Source organism: Salmo salar, chromosome 16 (assembly GCF_965601325.2).
Source record: "Salmo salar chromosome 16, fSalSal1, whole genome shotgun sequence".
Classification (NCBI taxonomy): Eukaryota; Metazoa; Chordata; class Actinopteri; order Salmoniformes; family Salmonidae; genus Salmo; species Salmo salar.
This window is the reverse complement of record NC_138306.1, coordinates 37,751,205-37,770,975: the sequence shown is the minus strand read 5'-3', so window position 1 is coordinate 37,770,975 and position 19,771 is coordinate 37,751,205. Positions and strand designations below refer to the sequence as shown.

At 42.2% G+C, this 19,771-nt stretch overlaps 1 protein-coding gene across 2 annotated transcripts in view; it reads right to left on the bottom strand.

The window, feature by feature from the left end:
- Positions 1-14,319: 14,319 nt before the first annotated feature.
- LOC106573628 (NT-3 growth factor receptor) overlaps positions 14,320-19,771 on the bottom strand; it is a 288,867-nt gene continuing 283,415 nt past the window's right edge. For both annotated transcript variants that reach the window (XM_014148852.3, XM_014148855.3), the window contains exon 17: positions 14,320-16,555. In XM_014148852.3, coding sequence (XP_014004327.1) covers positions 16,370-16,555 — 186 coding nt within the window. In that variant the 3' untranslated portion in view covers positions 14,320-16,369. The remainder of the gene's footprint in view (positions 16,556-19,771) is intronic.

Here is a 19,771-nt window from a genome sequence, read left to right as displayed (position 1 = left end):
AGGAGTGGACCAAAATGCAGCGGGTAAAGTGCTCATCTTCTTTCTTTATTAAAGAAAACACTTAAACAAAATAAATTGATGACGAAAACAGTCCAGTAAGGTGCACAGACTATACTGGAAACAACCACCCACAAAACACAAGAGAAAACAAACCCAACTAAATATGGCCTCCAATTAGAGACAACGACAACCAGCTGCCTCTAATTGGAGGTCATTGCCAAAAACCCAACATAGAAATAGAAAACTAGATAAACACATAGAAATAGAAAATATAGAACATAAACCAAAAACACCGAACCACACAAAACAAACACCCCCTGCCACGCCCTGACCAAACTACAATGACAAATAACCCCTTTTACTGGTCAGGACGTGACAGTGACAGCTAAAATGGCTTTGAAAAAATAACGTCAGCTAATAGGGAGAAGTATCTAACAAATTAACTACATTATGTCATTCACTAATTATAAACTATTTTTATTTAATTTTAATTTGGGTACATTTGTGGATGAAAATCTAACTTACTCAACCTTTAACTGGAAGGAAAGGTGGAAAGGTTCTCTTCTATACTTCAGTTATATTCAGGTTGTCTAACATTGGAAAATCACAAATAAAACTATATAAATATTGATGTATTTTCAGGATAATGATGTTCAGCTTGATATAAATTGTGTCATTGCTATGAATCTATCATTGCAAAAAAACCTTCCCTACACGCAATCTAAATGAGCCTGCAGTGATCATGCTGTACTGTGCACATTTAACCTTTATTTACCTAGCAAGTCAAATTTAGCAAGTCAGTTAAGAACAAATTCTTATTTTCCAATAAAAGTCAACATATTAACATTTTGACACATACCATTTTTATTTCAAGGCAAATAAACACCATTTAGAGCCAGGAAAGGATTTTGAGGGGCCAATATGAAAGTGACGGGGACATTTCAGAGTGGAAAGCTATTTCGATGGCCTGGTGAGAAGGTATAATAACAGAGATGGGTAGGGTGAATTCAGTCTGAATCCAAGGCACTATTTTTGTCCTCGTATGCAAAAAGGTTTTTGTCATTTCCCAGCCTCATTTATGTGGTGCCTCAAGTGGTGCCTGACCTCTTTGCAGGCAAAGTAAAAACCAGTCGAAAGCGGCACAGTCTGCTGACATGTATTGAGGCATGGTGATCCCTGGCATCATCTGTTCATTTCAATAGACCATATATGACTTTTAAATTGAACAAACCAACACCAAGCACTTCAAATAATACAGCATGTCAAAACCTTGCTGTCATAAACCTGTACATCATGCCAAGGCACATGCCCTGGTGCCTTTGTATTAAAATGAGAAAGGATTTCTTCTAATAGAGGAGAGGAGTTGAAAAGGCTAGGTCATCAGACAGGAATGACAGACATTATCTCATTTGGAATCTGCTGGCAGGGAGCATGAGAGCACGTCAAGCTAGCTCTTCCCTCAAGACCATCTCACACTGTTTTAATTACAGACACGGGTACAACTATCTGCATGCAAATTAAATCTCCATTAAGGCCCTGTCTTCTGCTTTACCCCTGGGTCAGTGGCACGCATTGGCAGTGGAGGGACCTCTTCAGAAATGAAGAGTTCTTTTCCAAAAAGCTATACCCACCAATTTTTCACATTTGTGTTTTTTCATCAGAAATTATTGCTTATCGATAACTTTATGTGTGGGTAAAATATGACTATTCTCAGATTTTTAATTCATAAGATTTTAGATGTGTATGAAAATGTACATTTTTTTACAAAACACTATATATGATGCCTTTTATGCTCGCTTCGAGGCAAGCAACACTGAAGCATGCACGAGAGCACCAGCTGTTCTGGATGACTGTGTGATAATGCTCTCGGTAGCCGATGTGAGCAAGACCTTTAGACAGGTCAACATTCACAAAGCCGTGGGGCCAGATGGATTACCAGGATGTGTACTCAAAGCATGAACGGACCAACTGGCAAGTGTCTCCACTGATATTTTCAACCTCTCCCTGACTGAGTCTGTAATACCTACATGTTTCAAGCAGACCACCATAGTCCCTGTGCCCAAGAAAGTGAAGGCAACCTGCCTAAATGACTACTGCCCATTAGCACTCACGTCAGTAGCCATGAAGTGCTTTGAAAGGCTGGTCATGGCTCCCATCAATAGCATCCTCCTGGACACCCTAGACCCACTCCAATTCGCATACCGCCCCAACAGATCCACAGATGACACAATCTCAATCAAACTCCACACTGCCCTTTCCCACCTGGACAAAAGGAACACCTATGTGAGAATGCTGTTCATCGACTACAGCTCAGCGTTCAACACCATAGTGCCCACGAAGCTCATCACTAAGCTAAGGACCTGGGACTAAACACCTCCCCCTGCAACTGGATCCTGGACTTCCTGACAGGATGCCCCCAGGTGGTAAGGGTAGGCAACAACACGTCTGCCACGCTGATCCTCAACACTGGGGCCCCTCAGGGGTGTGTACTTAGTCCCCTCCTGTACTCCCTATTCACCCACGACTGCATGGCCAAACACGACTCCAACACCATCATTAAGTTTGCTGACGACACAACAGTGGTAGGCCTGATCACTGACAATGATGAGACAGTCTATAGGGAGGTGGTCAAAGACCTGGCAGTGTGGTCCCAGGACAACAACCTCTCCCTCAATGTGAGCAAGACAAAGGAGCTGATCGTGGACTACAGGAAAAGAAGGACCGAACAGGCCCTAATTAACATCAACGGGGCTGTAGTGGAGTGGGTACTATCAAGAGTTTCAAGGTCCTTGGTGTCCACATCACCAACAGTCTATCATGGTCCAAACACACCAGGACAGTTGTGAAGAGGGCACGACAGAACCTTTTCCCCCTCAAGAGACTGAAAAGATTTGGCAAGATCCTCAAGAAGTTCTACAGCTGCACCATCGAGAGTATCCTGACCGGTTGCATCACCGCCTGGTATGGCAACTGCTTGGCATCTGACCGTAAGGCGCTACAGAGGGTGTGCGTACGGCCCAGTTGTCACGTTCTGACCAGTAAAGGGGTTATTTGTTATTGTAGTTTGGTCAGGACGTGGCAGGGGGTATTTGTTTTATGTGGTTCGGGGTGTGTGTTTATGTAGAGGGGTGTTTGCTTAGTGTTTTCCGGGGTTTTTGGGCTATGTTCTATGTTAGTATATTTCTATGTTCTAGTCTAGTCTTTTTTGTTCTATGTTTAGTTTATTGATTTGGCCTTCAATTGGAGGCAGCGGTTCCTCGTTGCCTCTGATTGAAGGTCCTATATAGAGGGGTGTGTTTTGTTTGGGTTTTGTGGGAAGTTGTGATTGCATAGCTGTTTAGCCTGTAATCTTGTTTGTTCGTACGTTTCTTGTTTTGTTTTCTTAAGTGTTCAAAATAAATATATAATGAGCACTCAACCCACTGCGCTTTGGTCACTTACTACGACGACCGTTACACCAGTACATCACTGGGGTCAAGCGTCCTGCTATCCAGGACCTATATAATAGGCGGTGTCAGAGAATAAAATTGTCAGAGAATCTAGTCACCCAAGTCAGACTGTTTTCTCTGCTACCACATGGCAAGCGGTACAGGAGCACCAAGTCTAGGACCAAAAGGCTTCTTAATAGCTTCTACCCCCAAGCCATAAGACTGGTGAACAATTCATCAAATGGCCACCGGACTATTACATTGACCCCCCTCCATTTGTTTTGTACACAGCTGCTACTCGCTGTTATTTATCTATGCATAGTCACTTCACCCCTACCTACATGTACAAATGACCTCTAACCTGTACCCCCGCACACTGACTCGGTACCGGTACCCCCTGAATATAGCCTCGTTGTTGTTATGTTATTGTGTTACTTTTTACAATTTTTTTACTTTAGTTTATTTGGTAAATATTTTCTTAACTCTTCTTGAACTGCACTGTTGGTTAAGGGCTTGTAAGTATTCAGCGCATGTGACAAATAAAGTTTGATTTGATTGATTTTGATATCCATTGTTTAGCTGCAATGGAATGTTCGTGTCCTGTTCATTTGACTATTACATGTGGTTGGCACAGCTAGCTATTTTAAGATGAATGCACTTACTGTAAGTTGCTCTGGATAAGAGCATCTGCTAAATAACTAAAATGTAAAATGTAAATGTTTTACATGCAAAACTCACATTACTGTATTTTGTTATTATTTTTAATAATTTTTTTAACATTGATGTCACAAATGTATCATTTGTATATTTCTTTATTAAAAATGTAGTTATTTGTTACATTTAAAACCTACAGTACTACTTCTTTCTCTGAGAGTCAGGCAGATATATAGTATTTTGGAAGAACACTGGATTATGTGTCTCTCTGAATGAAACTATCAGGTGCTATAATTTAAAGAAGTACACGTCTGTCATTGAACAACCCCATGCCATGATTAGATAGTGAAAAAACATACCGATCTCTTTCAAAATGTATTTAAACAATAAAACCAAATTTACCAACACTTCTGGAAATGGACGTATAGTGTTTTGGAATTAAACTCTTCAAATAGATTTACAGCTATCAATCACACTGTCTTAACGGAGAGAGGGAGCGCGAAAAAGACAAGTAAAGACAGAGTGGGAAAGGGAAAAATAGGGACCTTGTTTTGATCATAACAATAATGTGCTGTAGTCCTGGAAATGAGTTGCTGATTGTCATTGAATAGGGATAAAAATTACAGACAATTTAGGTGTATTCAGAAACTCTACCAGAGTCAACATGCTGCCTGGATGACTCAACCCATAGAGTCAAATAATTTGACTGTACACTACTCATTATACAGTGCTTTTAGGGCACTGGATTTGACTTAATAAGTTCAGTGCCCTAAATACACTGTATAATGAGTAGTGTACAGACCTCCCATAGAGACATAGGAACAGCAGCCCAATAGGATGTCAGACTGAGAGTTGTGAGACTGCAAAGTCTGAAGAGGGGCTGAGGCTGGCTGGCAGACTAGCAGGCTGGCGGGGTGGTAGACAGGCTGGAGTACACTTGCCCTCTCTGCTGGGGTTGTGGCTGAGGAGGTTATCAAGGCCCTGCAGGTGGAGGAGAGGGGAGAATAGACAGTGTGGGAGCCAGCCCAAGAGACACCCAGCCAGAACTAGCAGTGGAGGAAAAGTGATTTCCTGGTCTGGGATATATGAGTGTGATGACAGCTGAGGCTATATCATGCTCCGGCCTGCTGGGACGAACACGACTGAATTATTCCCCCACAAGGTCAGACTAATGGTGGCCAGTTGGGCGGAGAGGGGTCGACTGAGAACTGGACTAAACTACACATGGGTAATCAACATATGATGAGGATGGTGATGATTTATGCATTTTCCCACTTCAATAAGTGATACAGCATGAATGTACCATCATCAATATACCTGCACAACTCAAAAGTTGTGAACCTAGAATATCATCTTTAACATGTAATACCATCATGACTGCTGCTTTCATAACACATTTATCACATAATAAAAAATAAAAAATCACGAGATTGGAGTTTTGTGGTTTTCGATTTATTTATAGAATAGGTCTACATAAATCATTGTTGGATACATACTTAATTACAGCTGTTTTTAGTTTATAGATGATAAGTAAACAGAACACAATGGATTAAAGATGACATACAAACAGAGGAACCATGAGTTAACTTCACACCTTTTTCCCCTAATCACTCTAACAAGGGTTGGACACACCGAGAGATAGAGAGAAAAATACTAAAGAGAAATAATAGAATCAGCGCTTAGCTAAGACTTCTCATGTGAAAAATACATTACCAATGATGCCAGAGGGCGTCACAAAGTTATTATTTCAACCGTACATAGCTTGATGGAAATGAAAACACAAAGTACTCGTTACACAGAGATAGAGAGACATTTCCATAAACCCTTGACTCAATTCCTCCAGTCACAACTCTTCAGTTAATCCCAGGTGGAAAAATAGCCGCACAGGGAACAACACTCTTATACAGTAGTTATGGCAACATACAACTGCTTCAAACATTTAAATATTGCACCATATTTCATAGGAAATATTTACTGGAAGATAAATATATTATTAAGATCAAGAAGCTATGGAAAAGTGTTGGTGTGTACAGTATAGTAGCGTATGAAGCCTACTACATGGATAGTATAATGTATAGTTTTTTTGGTTGTTTTTATTGTATTTTTGCTCCTTTATACAATGTATCTGATATAGTTTGTTTCATCAGATGGAGAGTTGTATCTCCAACTCTAATCAATACTATAATCGTATCCCCATGGTTGGGTGACCTCAGTTATGCATTGCCAGTGCTGTAAAAACATTGTACATAACACTGTAATATATTTCTCTCCCACCAACATTTATCTGAAGTGTGATTCATCATATTGTTCATGGGAAACTGAGTCCTGTCGCATCTCTCTTAGTTTGATCTACCTTTCCTCTTTTGCCCTCCAGCTACTGCCTCCTTTCTAGAGGGTGGCAGGAACCCTGATGGGTTGGCACTGAGACTGGCACAGCATGTCACCCAGCAGACACACACGAATCTAGCCAGGCTGGACAGACTGACTGAGGCGGTCTGCTCTGCTTTGCTTTGTTAGAGAATAAAGTGATGATGGAATCAGTGAGGCTGTGCCATGGCGTTAGGATGAGATGATATACTGTGCTGTCTGTGTCTGGACTTGTCCTGATGCTCACAACCTCTCAGACAGGTTTAGCTGGCTTCAAAGAGGAAAGCATTGTGTCGTGCACGCTGACGGCTTTGTAGGGTTTCCTGGATAGGCTCCTTTGTGGATGAAAGCCCGGCTACTGCTAGGGGGGAGAGAGGCATTACTTTCTGAGTGAAATGTAAAATGTGGAGCTTTGCTATGTTCTCTCTGCCTAATAAAATCAATCAAACGCTTGGCAGCCTTAGTCTGATCAGTACAAAAGGTGGGACTAGAAAGGACAGAGTGGATGACATAGAATGGATGACACACTGTGTCCGCCCAGCAGAGGCAGTAGACCCATGTACAAACTAATAACACACACACACACACACACACACACACACACACACACACACACACACACACACACACACACACACACACACACACACACACACACACACACACACACACAGAGAGATCTAGATTCCAGAGTACAATTTCCCATGGAATATGAAATCACTCACACTATATACCAGCTATATATCAACTAGATTCAGTCGTGGGCTGATTTCTTCTTGAGCGGATGGTCAAGGGGCCAAAACATAATTACAAATCATTTGTAAACTGCAAATTGACCACAAGAAGTCCAAACGGATTTAGTATTAAACTAAAACAGAATAATTTCAAACCTCTCTATTATGCGTGGGAATACTTTGAAACAGATTTCCAAAAATGTAAATAACATCAACGACTGCCAGTTGGGAAACCCTGCTATACACCCTAAACTTGAACATTCTATAGCCTTGTATATCAGGCTTTATCCACAGCCTTTCCCACCAGAACCAACCTGAATACCATATTGTGATGAAAAAGCATGGACGTGTATCAGAAGGAAGTATAGTTATAGGTGTATGAAAGAAAGAGTTAGGTTTTCAAAATGTCATGCATGCAATGAGGCTAATAGTGTCTGATCTGAATGTGTCAGAGCCTCTCTCTCTCTCTCTCTCTCTCTCTCTCTCTCTCTCCCTCTCTCTCTCTCTCTCTCTCTCTCTCTCCCTCCCTCCCTCCCTGGTCCTTCTGTCCCTGCTGGCAGCTTCTAACCAGGCATGTCTGCATGGTGTCAGTGCAGGTGCCTGCCTCTGAGGAGGGCCACCCTATATCTCCTCAGCACAGATGCTAATGGAGAATCAGGAGGCATGCTATTTACCACTGTACTGTACTTCATCCGTAACAAACTAAAACATTACAGCAGTGTCTGCCACTCCCTCAATCCAACAAACTTGAAATAAAATGCTCTCATCATCAACAAACAGTGAGTGTGCTACGAAATGTGGACTTTCTTTTATGGCTTTGACTTAATTGTGTTATTTTGCAGCAATGTAAACTCAGCAAAAAAAGAAACGTCCTCTCACTGTCAACTGTGTTTATTTTCAGCAAACTTAACATGTGTAAATGTTTGTATGAACATAACAAGATTCAACAACTGAGACATAAAACTGAACAAGTTCCACAGACATGTGTCTAACAGAAATTGAATAATGTGGGGGTCAAAAGTAGCAGTCGGTATCTGGTGTGGCCACCAGCTGCATTAAGTACTGCAGTGCATCTCCTTCTCATGGACTGCACTAGATTTGCCAGTTCTTGTTGTGAGATGTTACCCGACTCTTCCACCAAGGCACCTGCAAGTTCCCGGACATTTCTGGGGGGAATGGCCCTAGCCCTCACCCTCCGATCCAACAGGTCCCAGACGTGCTCAATGGGATTGAGATCCGGGCTCTTCGCTGGCCATGGCAGAACACTGACATTCCTGTCTTGCAGGAATTCATGCACAGAACGAGCAGTATGGCTGGTGGCATTGTCATGCTGGAGGGTCATGTCAGGATGAGCCTGCAGGAAGGGTACCACATGAGGATGTCTTCCCTGTAACGCACAGCGTTGAGATTGTCTGCAATGACAACAAGCTCAGTCTGATGATGCTGTGACACACCGCCCCAGACCATGATAGACCTTCCACATCCAAATCAATCACGCTCCAGAGTACAGGCCTCGGTGTAACGCTCATTCCTTTGACGATAAACGCGAATCCGACCATCACCCATGGTGAGACAAAACCGCGACTCATCAGTGAAGAGCACTTTTTGCCAGTCCTGTCTGGTCCAGCGACGGTGGGTTTGTGCCCATAGGCAACGTTGTTGCCGGTGATGTCTGGTGAGGACCTGCCTTACAACAGGCCTACAAGCCCTCAGTCCAGCCTCTCTTAGCCTATTGCGAACAGTCTGAGCACTGATGGAGGGATTGTGCGTTCCTGGTGTAACTCGGGCAGTTGTTGTTGCCATCCTGTACCAGTACCGCAGGTGTGATGTTCGGATGTACCGATCCTGTGCAGGTGTTGTTACATGTGGTCTGCCACTGTGAGGACGATCAGCTGTCCGTCCTGTCTCCCTGTAGCTCTGTCTTAGGCGTCTCACAGTACGGACATTGCAATTTATTACCCTGGCCACATCTGCAGTCCTCATGCCTCCTTGCAGCATGCCTAAGGCACATTCAGGCAGATGAGCAGGGACCCTGGGCATCTTTCTTCTGGTGTTTTTCAGTCAGTAGAAAGGCCTCTTTAGTGTCCTAAGTGTCCATAACTGTGACCTTAATTGCCTACCGTCTGTAAGCTGTTAGTGTCTTAATGACCGTTCCACAGGTGCATGTTCATTAATTGTTTATGGTTCATTGAACAAGCATGGGAAAGAGTGTTTAAACCCTTTACAATGGAGATCTGTGAATTTATTGGGATTTTTACGAATTATCTTTGAAAGACAGGGTCCTGAAAAAGGGATGTTTCTTTTTTTGCTGAGTTTATATTCAACAGACCTCACACTATTCCTGTGATTTGAGGGTTTTGTGGACGGGTAGAGAGAAACGGTATCTATCTGGGGTTTAGTTACATCTAGTGGCCTCACTAGGACTGAGATGAGGAAGTTTAATGAAACCCCCATTGCTATCAGTTCCAAGCAGGAAGCAGCTCAGTGCAGCTTGAGTGGAAAAGGTCAGACACTATGTGCCCTGCCTAAGATCCCTAGCCATATCCTCTCCCGATACAGTCTACCATAGCAGATCTAGTCCACAACAGCAAGAGACTACAGGCAGCATAAGATAATGAATAAGAACAGTGACTTACTTCTCAAAACAAACTAGAATATTTAGCGATGGCAACACTCTGTGAGCTGAAGTGGGGGTTAGTTTTATCGTTGATCCTGCTGTTACAGCCTATGAATTAACACAATAATCAGAGATTGTTCTATTCTTGAAACAGCCAGACACTCCTCTCACAGTAGGTATTGCATTTAGAAGTTAAACTTCAAAGCAGCGCTTAGTGCAGGGCCGACTGTTAAGCAAAAAAATTAAAGGTGATGACCATTTAAATAAAGACACTCCTGGTTGTAATCATACTGAAAACCTGAAGGTCCTCTGCAAGCTGACTAAACAGAGAAAGAGGACTGAATAATAGATTGAAGACACAGTAAAGCAGGTTTTAAGATCTCTCTCTCCCCTTCTCTCTCTGCTCTGACTGAAACTCATTGTTCTGTGGTGTAATAGCTTTACATCCTCTCTCTGTGGTGGAAAAAAACGGAGAAACTATTGGCCCTGTAGTCAACAGAGAGAGAGAAGCAGGCAGAGCCCTAAACACAGCTATCGGCACTGGCCCTCTGGCCCAACCCTTCCCACTGGAGCAGCCAGCCAGGAAGAGGCAGGGGAGGAGAGGTGGGCTGGATCAGTGTTTGTTCAGTGCTTCCGTTCCAGCACTCCAACATCACCTCCCACTCAGTGAGCACAAACAACATCTCCCAGAGAGAGGTACATACACGCACACACACAGAGAGAGGGAGAGGGCAGAGCACAGGATAGCCATAAGATTTTGCGAATGTAGTTAATTTCTTCGGAACAGTTCTATGCCAGAATGTGGAGCCCAGCGCCGTATATGGCGGGGAAAATGTACCTGTCGCTGTACTCCTAATTATCCCGAAATGATGAACGATGAATCGAGAAGTTTGGAATACTGCACATTTTTTGTTAAACTGATGTTGTCGTCAGAATGATAGGCTAGCTAATGCTATAGCAGCCCATTGGATTCCATGAAAATGTGATGCCTAGCGTTTGGGTGAGTAACTACCAGAAGTATTGTGGAATCCAATGGCTTGCTTTAGTATTAGCTAGCATGCTGACGAAAACGGCAGTTTCATTAAAAACTAGCAGTATTTAAATCTTCTCAATGTATCATTTTGGATAATGGGATAATTAGGTGTACAGCACCATCTCCCATCCGTGGATTGATGCATGTTTTCCGGGCGATATATCACGCCAGCTTCATGGTGTCCTGATCAGCCTGCCGTTCCGACCTTACAGGAAAGATGTACTTACAGCGACCGTAAGGTCGTAATCTTTAGGCTAAGCACAGGGGGGATGCGAGGCAAGGAGGTAGGTGGATGGGAGGGTGGCCAGTGCAGTCAGAGCCCTGGATTGGAAGCCTGGAGATGCTTTTTGCATTCCAATGAGAAAATCAGAAAATGTTCAGCATCAAGGTTAATCTAGATGTCAAAGTCTGCTGACAGCGGAGGAGATTGCTCCTGGGTGACATCCCGTCTGAAGTCTTAACGCTGCAGTCAATTTCATCCCTCCCTCCAGGAAATGGAGTCGGGCTTGCCATTTTTGTGGACGTATGCATCACTGTATATGGCAGGATTTTCTCATTTTCTCTTCATTTTACACTCCACTTCTTTCTTACATGTTTCTGAGAGAAAATATCCAGTTTCCCATGTTTTGTCATTGTATGATGCATGTGGTATCAATGCTGTGTCTGAATGCATCTAGGACAACAGTCGGATCAACTGTGATTGGCTAATTCTTTCAAACAAGCTAGGCCCATAAAAACACAACATGCAAAGTCAAGGTAAATCAGTACAAAACTGCTTATGAGACAACTGTCATAGTTATCTGTCATAGGACTAACATCTGACAGAAGATGGCATCACAAAATCTTATTTGAACTGTTCTCCAAAATACCTATTTTCTGAACCTGTACGGTTTTACTGAAGTCTCCAAGATAAAAGGGGTAACTGCTGGTTTCTAGTCTCATAAATGAAGAGGTGTTTCTAAAATCAGACACAGAATGTTTTATTAAATGCTTTGAAGGTAAGTCAAAAAATATGAATTATGCAGGGAGCAGAGAGAGGATAACTAACTACCTGTTGTTGGTTGGATGGCTGTTCTGCAACACCAGCACTTAAGCTAACTCCATAGTGCATAAGATATTCATCCTGTCCACAATTCAGTAACATTACCTTATTGAAAATTACGAACGTAGCAGCAAATCCAGCTGTGTGTATGGGGACTAGTGGAGATAGCAGAGGAGTGCTCAGGCAGGCAGGCAGGCAGGCCGTGTGTGTGTCTGTGGTGTAGCAGCCTAGCTCCACAAGCCCCTGGGTTATGAAGTGCTCAAAGAGAGCTCATATCAACTGCAATGTTCCGCTTTCCTGCTTCCCTCCTCACTCCTCCCTCCTCCCCATCATGATTAAGGTCTTTAAACCCCTCATCAATCGTCAGCCTCTTCACTGCAGAAGCTCTAACAGGACACCGGCAGCCTGCTCTGATCTGCTCTCCTATCTGCTCTGTTCTGCTCTCCTATCTGCTCTGTTCTGCTCTGACCAATAGACAGCACTTTGCATAGCCACGGGAAGATGTTTGGGGGTGGGGATGTTGTGATTTTTACCCTGTTCGCGCTACAGACAGCTGTATTGGTCCGCTAATACAGGACTAATAAAGGCCCAGTGTACAACTTTTGTGAGATTTTATTTGATAAATATGTGTATTAATATATTTTTTGATTACGATTTTTCAGGGGGTGCTACAGCACCCTCAGCACCCCTAATTCCCACGGCTATGGCGCTATGTCCCTGTGCTAAAACATGCAAGCATATAACCTTGCACCATCAAAGCTCTGCTCTGCCCTCCTTTCCATAGCTTCTGACCTGCAGGGATTACCCCCAGCATGGCCATCAAATTTAAGGGATATCTTAAAGCTGGGGCCAAAAACTCATTTCATTGGTCATTTCCCCCCTTGTCTGCAAGGTGTACTGGTTAGAGTGAGCTGCAACCTATGGAGCTGCCCCACTGTCCACCTCTTTCCTGTCACTGTCACTCTCCCTGGATGATCTCTCCACTCAGTCACACACCATCTCAGGCCATCTCTGGTATTCTTAGAAACAACTAATTCATCTATTTCCTCTCTGACGGCTCAGGGGGATAAATAATAAATATACTTCACATAAAGACACGTTGCCCTCCAACGCTCTCTCTCTCCCCTCAATAGCCCTCTGAAAGTCCCCCATCCACTGTCTTCCCCCCCGCTTGCTGCTACCATCAGTACTAAAGCATACTCTGTCCATGTGTCATTGACAAGGTAAATGGGGTTAATGCTTGGCTCTGGCGATGGCCTTTCTGTCACAATCACACACCTAATGATGGGACTAATCCTGAGGATACAGTGACATGAGTTGTGATGTCCCACTCCCAACACCTCCAGAGAACACCCTGTCCCCTACACTGGGTTTGATACAGTACAGTGAAGGGGGCTATGAGGGGGCTATAAGGGGACTATGAGGGGACTATCAGGGGGCAAATGTAAATGTCAACATGTTTTTTATTTCAGTGATTCATTATGAAATACTGTAATGAAACTATCTAATGTGAATGACTGAAAATAATACTATATCAGACCATCAATGTGTACTGTTCTTTATGTTATTAGAAATGTCTTCGCCTTGTGGCACCAATGCCTAAATGTTCCTTTCCTCAAAGTTTACTATACTTGTAAACATTTTCAATCTAGTGTTGTGCAGACTGTTGATAAACATGTCTCTGAGTCTGTTGGTTCCTATAGGATCTTTTTGAAACATTCTCAAAGTGACATTTGTCTGTTTCTTTCCAATTAGGACCTAATCCGGCATGAATGGGCTCTGTGCACTCCATTTGATGAGTAAAAGTCACCCTATGTTTTTGTTCTTTAAATTATAACGAGTCTGTAAAGTGTACCTCTATTTGAGCCTGTGCTGGATTTGTGCACTCATCCATGGAGGAGGTGTTAGGAAAGGAAGAGGGCAGAGTTGTTAACTAGCGGAGCTTCAATCACAGGAAGGAGCAGGATAGGGTTGTGTGGTGCACTACCAGGGGAAATCTCCTCATTTACTTTGCCTGGGAGATCAGGATGCATGCAGGTGCATTGTGAAGTTATTGAATGCAGACAGTCAGTCAATGCAGACAGTAGGCAGCAGCAGGCCTGAAGACAGACAGGAATATTAAAAGAAGTGGCATCTTATCGCACATAACCATATCGGAGTCACACCACTCTCGTGGAAAGCTTCTGTAATCCCCCCTCCGTGCTCTGTCATACAGAGACAACTACTGGATTTTTCTAAATATGAAGAGAAGGAATAAACTAAGAGACCAGATTGCAAATGTTCCAGTCGCTTTCCATTCCTATAGTCGGATGCACCTCAGACACATTGCAGATGTGAACTCAGAGATTAAGGTGAAGAAGAGTTTTTGCAATGTTGTGATGAGTAGGCAGAAAATGGAAAAGCTACTTTTGAAGTACTTGCAAAAAATGATGAGAAAACATTGAGTATGTCGCCATTCTAACATGAAGGAACTTTTAATTGAAATAAAAGTACATTATTTGTACGTTTTGACCAGATAATTCATATTGAAGCTTTTAAAATACATTTTTGTTGAAGTAGACAAATGATGGTGTACATAAATGTTAATATGAAAATGATCACAAAATAATATCTCTCCTTGTTAAAGAAAATGCAGATAGGCAAAACATGGTGCCAGTATGGCTCAGCATTGAATAATTATGGATGTATCATTGGGGTGTTATTGAGACTAAACACAACCTTGAATGATTCACATTACTCAGCAAAAGCAGGAGCAGCGAGAGAGAGGAGAGAGGAGGGAGAGAGAGCACTTTCTCCCAAAGCCCCAGTGTTTGTCATCACAGTGCAATGTTTCAAACAGCCCCCATAGCTACAGAGTCCTCTATCACTACTACTTAATGAATAATTCACGTCACTGTGTTTTGCCAAGTTTGCTATTGTTTAACATTGGGAGAGCTGGGGAACATAAAGGATCGTTTGCTTAATGGAACCTTGTGCACATTGAGAGAAGAAAACATTCTCAAGCCTGCATTAGATGAATGCTTTAACTTGAATCTAAGTGTTTAGAGTATGGAAAATGAGAGGAAGGTACTGCTAGTATGTGAATGTATAGTGTTACAATGTGTATAATGTCCAGTAGTGCATTGCCTATTGTATAAACTACCAGAATTGAAACGTCAGGGTCATGCCTATTTGAAGGCAGTTGAATAACATAATTCACAACCTGGAAAACAAGATGAAGTATACTACAATGTCATAAAAATGTACTTTTTAGGAGACAGCAACTGACAGCTAATAATGCAATATCATAGCTATAGCTCTTTTCTCTGGCTAGATGTACTGTACATGAGATACATGACTATTACTAGATTACACTGAAAGAACAAAACAATGAGCTGGGATGAGAGGGAGTGGGTGGCTATGTAAGATCTTCATAATCACTTTCTACTTTACTGTAAGCATCTTGCTGAGAGTCTGTCCTGATTACTCTACTGAGTCTAAATCCTCTTTATGTCGCAGCCTAACATCCTGACTCACAATGTCACATTATAATCACATGTTCAAAATGATAAGCCTAAATAAAGTAGATGAAATTCATTAAAACTAACAGAAATAAAATAGTAACAAAAAATGAAAGATTATCAAAATATCTATAGAATTCACTCACCATAACAACACATCAAGAAACTAAAATAGTCTAAATAGGAAATGAAATAAGTTAACATATTTTTTGTGACATAGAAATGTACAGTATATACATTCAATTTTAAGTTAAGATGTCTGTGTTGATTGGTGGCTCTGTCTTTTCTATGAGTTCCACGCCTCATTGAAAAGCTGTTTCCCATCAGTAACTAATCGCCTCGTTGGATCCAGAGTCAGAGAATAGATCCAGCCAATCAGAGTGCAGTAAGGCCTACTTTAATAAGTCCCTGCCAATTGTCTGATTTGCCAATATCAAGCAGTCATCTCCAACATGTGACATACTGTACCTTTAGCGAGAAACATGGCAGATATCCACACTTTGAAAATAAAAATAAATTAAAAATATATATAATATATATTTATAAAAGGAAAAAGAAAATCACCTGGGGAGTTTGATCTTCTGTCTAGATGGCAGGATCCCAAAAGCAAAACAAATTTCCAGGGTTTTCAGCTTTTTTTTATTTAATTTTTTGGGTCGTTTTTTTGGTCGTTTTCTTCCTGTTTTTTGTTTTTGTTTTTTTGTGATACTTTAAGTTGGCTGTTTTTACGAAAAACTTAGTATGTCCTCTTCATATAGTATACAGCAACTGTACATTTTTGAATGCAGGTAAACAAAATGTAAAAGTGCTTTTTTTTAAGACTGTTATCCAGTGTATCGAAAGGAGTAGCAGGCACTTAAGTCCATCCCCATTTTGTAGGTGTTTGCCAGTGGAGCAATAAGGTACTCGTTGTTTGAGTTATTCCTGGGTTTTTGTTCATCTGTTGGGTAGAGACAGACAACAAAACAGACAGACAGACAAAACTCAACGTACACTAGCCCAGGATGTCCAGGTAGACAGGTGTAGCTTTGCCCAAGGCATAAAGGATTTTCTGGATGTCCTTGATGTTCAGCCTCTGCTGGGGCTCCCTCTGCCAGCAACCCAACATGATGTCATACACCTCCTTGGGACAAGCTCGTGGCCTCTCCAAAACCCGTCCTTGCGTAATACACTCGATGACCTGGGGTAGGAGAATGAGAACGATAAAGAGAGAGAGTGAGGTCACTCATTACAACCCAATTTTGAGCATTATACTGTTTGTCAAAAGCATCACAAGCCATTTACAGGCAGAATTAGGTTTTGCTTAATCAGCGTTGTTAGCACCCCCGAGGCTATGGCACCACACTATTTGTACAGCAGTAATTATATGAGTGCAATGTCAAGGTCATAAAGCACGTTTCAAAGTATGAGGTTTTGCAGTACACATAAACAAACAAACTTGCAGTGTAGTCAGCGTAGTGTAGTGCATTCAATATCCCTTTGTCAGACATGCCTGTTAGGGACATGCAGAGTAGGGTTGAATATTTTCTCGGTATTTTACAAATGTTCCATTCCAAGAATAAATCCCTTTTCTCCTGGGTAACCCAATATCTCCCATCAAAACTGGAAGTGTCATTCTAAAGCATATAAATATGTCTGTATTTGATTCAAGCTTTTATTGTTTTGAAAATTCAAGCCTGATGCTACCTGAGCTAGATGAGCCATACATTAATTAAAGACATTTTATGAGCCCAAGCCCAAAAAATCCCAACTGATTGTGTCATTATCCAGTAGGTCTACATAGCCTACCGCACATTACAAACAAGTTACAACAGAAAAACATAAAAGCCCATTAATTTAGCTATGCGCTCTTGGATAAATAAACAATACAAGCTCCAGTAGACTAATCTTTTTGAGGGTGGACTGTCTTACTGTACTGTATTGTATTAAACCGTATTATGTGTCTGAAATTACGCACCTCGTTCAAACTATCAAGCTGAGAGAGAACATGCAACGATGGTGCAGGACATGCGGCCTTCAAAGTTACAATTATAGGCTAGCAAATTTCATTGAATTTGGAAATATTTTACATTTTTACAATTAGTAGGCTGACGCATATCTTTCATAATATTTCCCCTAATGTTGCTTCATTCCTTCCTCGCTTTCAACAATTAAATGAAATACGTTTTGTTGTCCTTATCTTCATCATTGTAATGACATGCTTGAATAATTTAGGACTAGAATAAGATGCAGACGGCTTTCACTTCTCTTCACGAAGATTGAATGGTTATGGGTGACAGGTGTAAATAAATAACTGATTCAGCCTACCGCCATCACGCATTCTCTCTTCCCCCCGTGAGTTCTATTGGCTGCTGTATTTAACATTCAGCAAACAAGAGCTTGCATCCCTCTTTGAATAATCTAATAGTAGTTTTTCCAGCAAGCTATTCTAGGTTAGCTTTCGTGGGATTCTACGAGCTAAGGAGTGTTTTTATAAGGCCAGCGGTGCACAGGTGCGTATAGCACAAGAGACAGAGGCCACTTAGGCCTATGCATAACCCATCATTCATTAGATATATGGCTAATACTGCATCAAATTTATTACGTGAAAGGGTATGCTAGAACATCTACAGTATATGCAAAGGATGATCTATTTTGGATGCAATTTGAATGAAATTGATGGCGAGAGAGAAAGACTGCGAGAGCGTCCACTGATTTAAAGCAACTAAACTCAGCAAAAAAGAAACGTCCGCTCACTGTCATCTGCGTTTATTTTCAGTAAACTTAACATGTGTAAATATTTGTATGAACATAACAAGATTCAACAACTGAGACATAAACTGAACAAGTTCCACAGACATGTGACTAACAGAAATGGAATAATGTGTCCCTGAACAAAGAGGTCCAAATCAAAAGTAACAGTCAGTATCTGGTGTGGCCACCAGCTACATTAAGTACTGCAGTGCATCTCCTCCTCATGGACTGCACCAGATTTGCCAGTTCATGCTGTGAGATGTTACCCCACTCTTCCACCAAGGCACCTGCATGTTCCCGGACATTTCTGGGGGGAATGGCCCTAGTCCTCACCCTCCAATCCAACAGGTCCCAGACGTGCTCAATGGGATTGAGATCCGGGCTCTTCGCTGGCCATGGCAGAACACTGACATTCCTGTCTTACAGGAAATTACGCACAGAATGAGCAGTATGGCTGGTGGCATTGTCATGCTGGAGGGTCATGAGCCTGCAGGAAGGGTATCACAGGAGGATGTCTTCCCTGTAATGCACAGCGTTGAGATTGACTGCAATGACAACAAGCTCAGTCCGATGATGCTGTGACACAACGCACCAGACCATGACGGACCCTCCACATCCAAATCAATCCCGCTCCAGAGGTCAGGCCTCGGTGTAACGCTCATTCCTTTGATGATAAACGCGAATCCGACCATCACCCCTGGTGAGACAAAACCGCAACTCGTCAGTGAAGAGCACTTTTTGCCAGTCCTGTCTGGTTCAGCGACGGTGGGTTTGTGCCCATAGGCGACGTTGTTGCTGGTGATGTCTGGTGAAGACCTGCCTTACAACAGGCCTACAAGCCCTCAGTCCAGCATCTCTCAGCCTATTGTGGACAGTCTGAGCACTGATGAAGGGATTGTGCATTCCTGGTGTAACTCGGGCAGTTGTTGTTGCCATCCTGTACCAGTCCCACAGGTGTGATGTTCAGATGTACCAATCCTGTGCGGGTGTTGTTACACATGGTCTGCCACTGCGAGGACGATCAGCTGTCCATCCTGTCTCCCTGTAGCGCTGTCTTAGGCGTCTCACAGTACAGACATTGCAATTTGTTCATTAATTGTTCATGGTTCATTGAACAAGCATGGGAAACAGTGTTTAAACCCTTTACAATGAACATCTGTGAAGTTATTTGGATTTTTAGGAATTATTTTTGAAAGACAGTGTCCTGAAAGATGGATGTTTTTTGTTGTTGTTGCTGAGTTTATATTCGAGTGATATGCTGCAATAAAAATGGACAATTAAAAAATAAGGTGGGCCCTGAAAGCCACATGCAGATGTGTAAATTCGACATGCGTTACTGTAGCATAGGCTATGTTGCAGAAAGGGTAGGCCTACCTATCACAAGACAAAACGTTACCATGATGAGATGATACATGCATTGTGAACTGTGCTCCTACTGAGATGCGCTGTCTGTCCCCACCCTCATTAAATGAATGAGTATTCTAATTCCTAATTCTATGGTTCATTCCCCATTAACATTACATGGGGAATATTTAAACAATGCTATGTAACTGAATGTTCTAGAATAAGAACATTCAACATTCTTAAAGTTGGCCTAACTCTCTAAATATATGGCTCTGGGGACATGTTTCATTTCGCAGGTGATCCCTTTGGGCTATGGGGG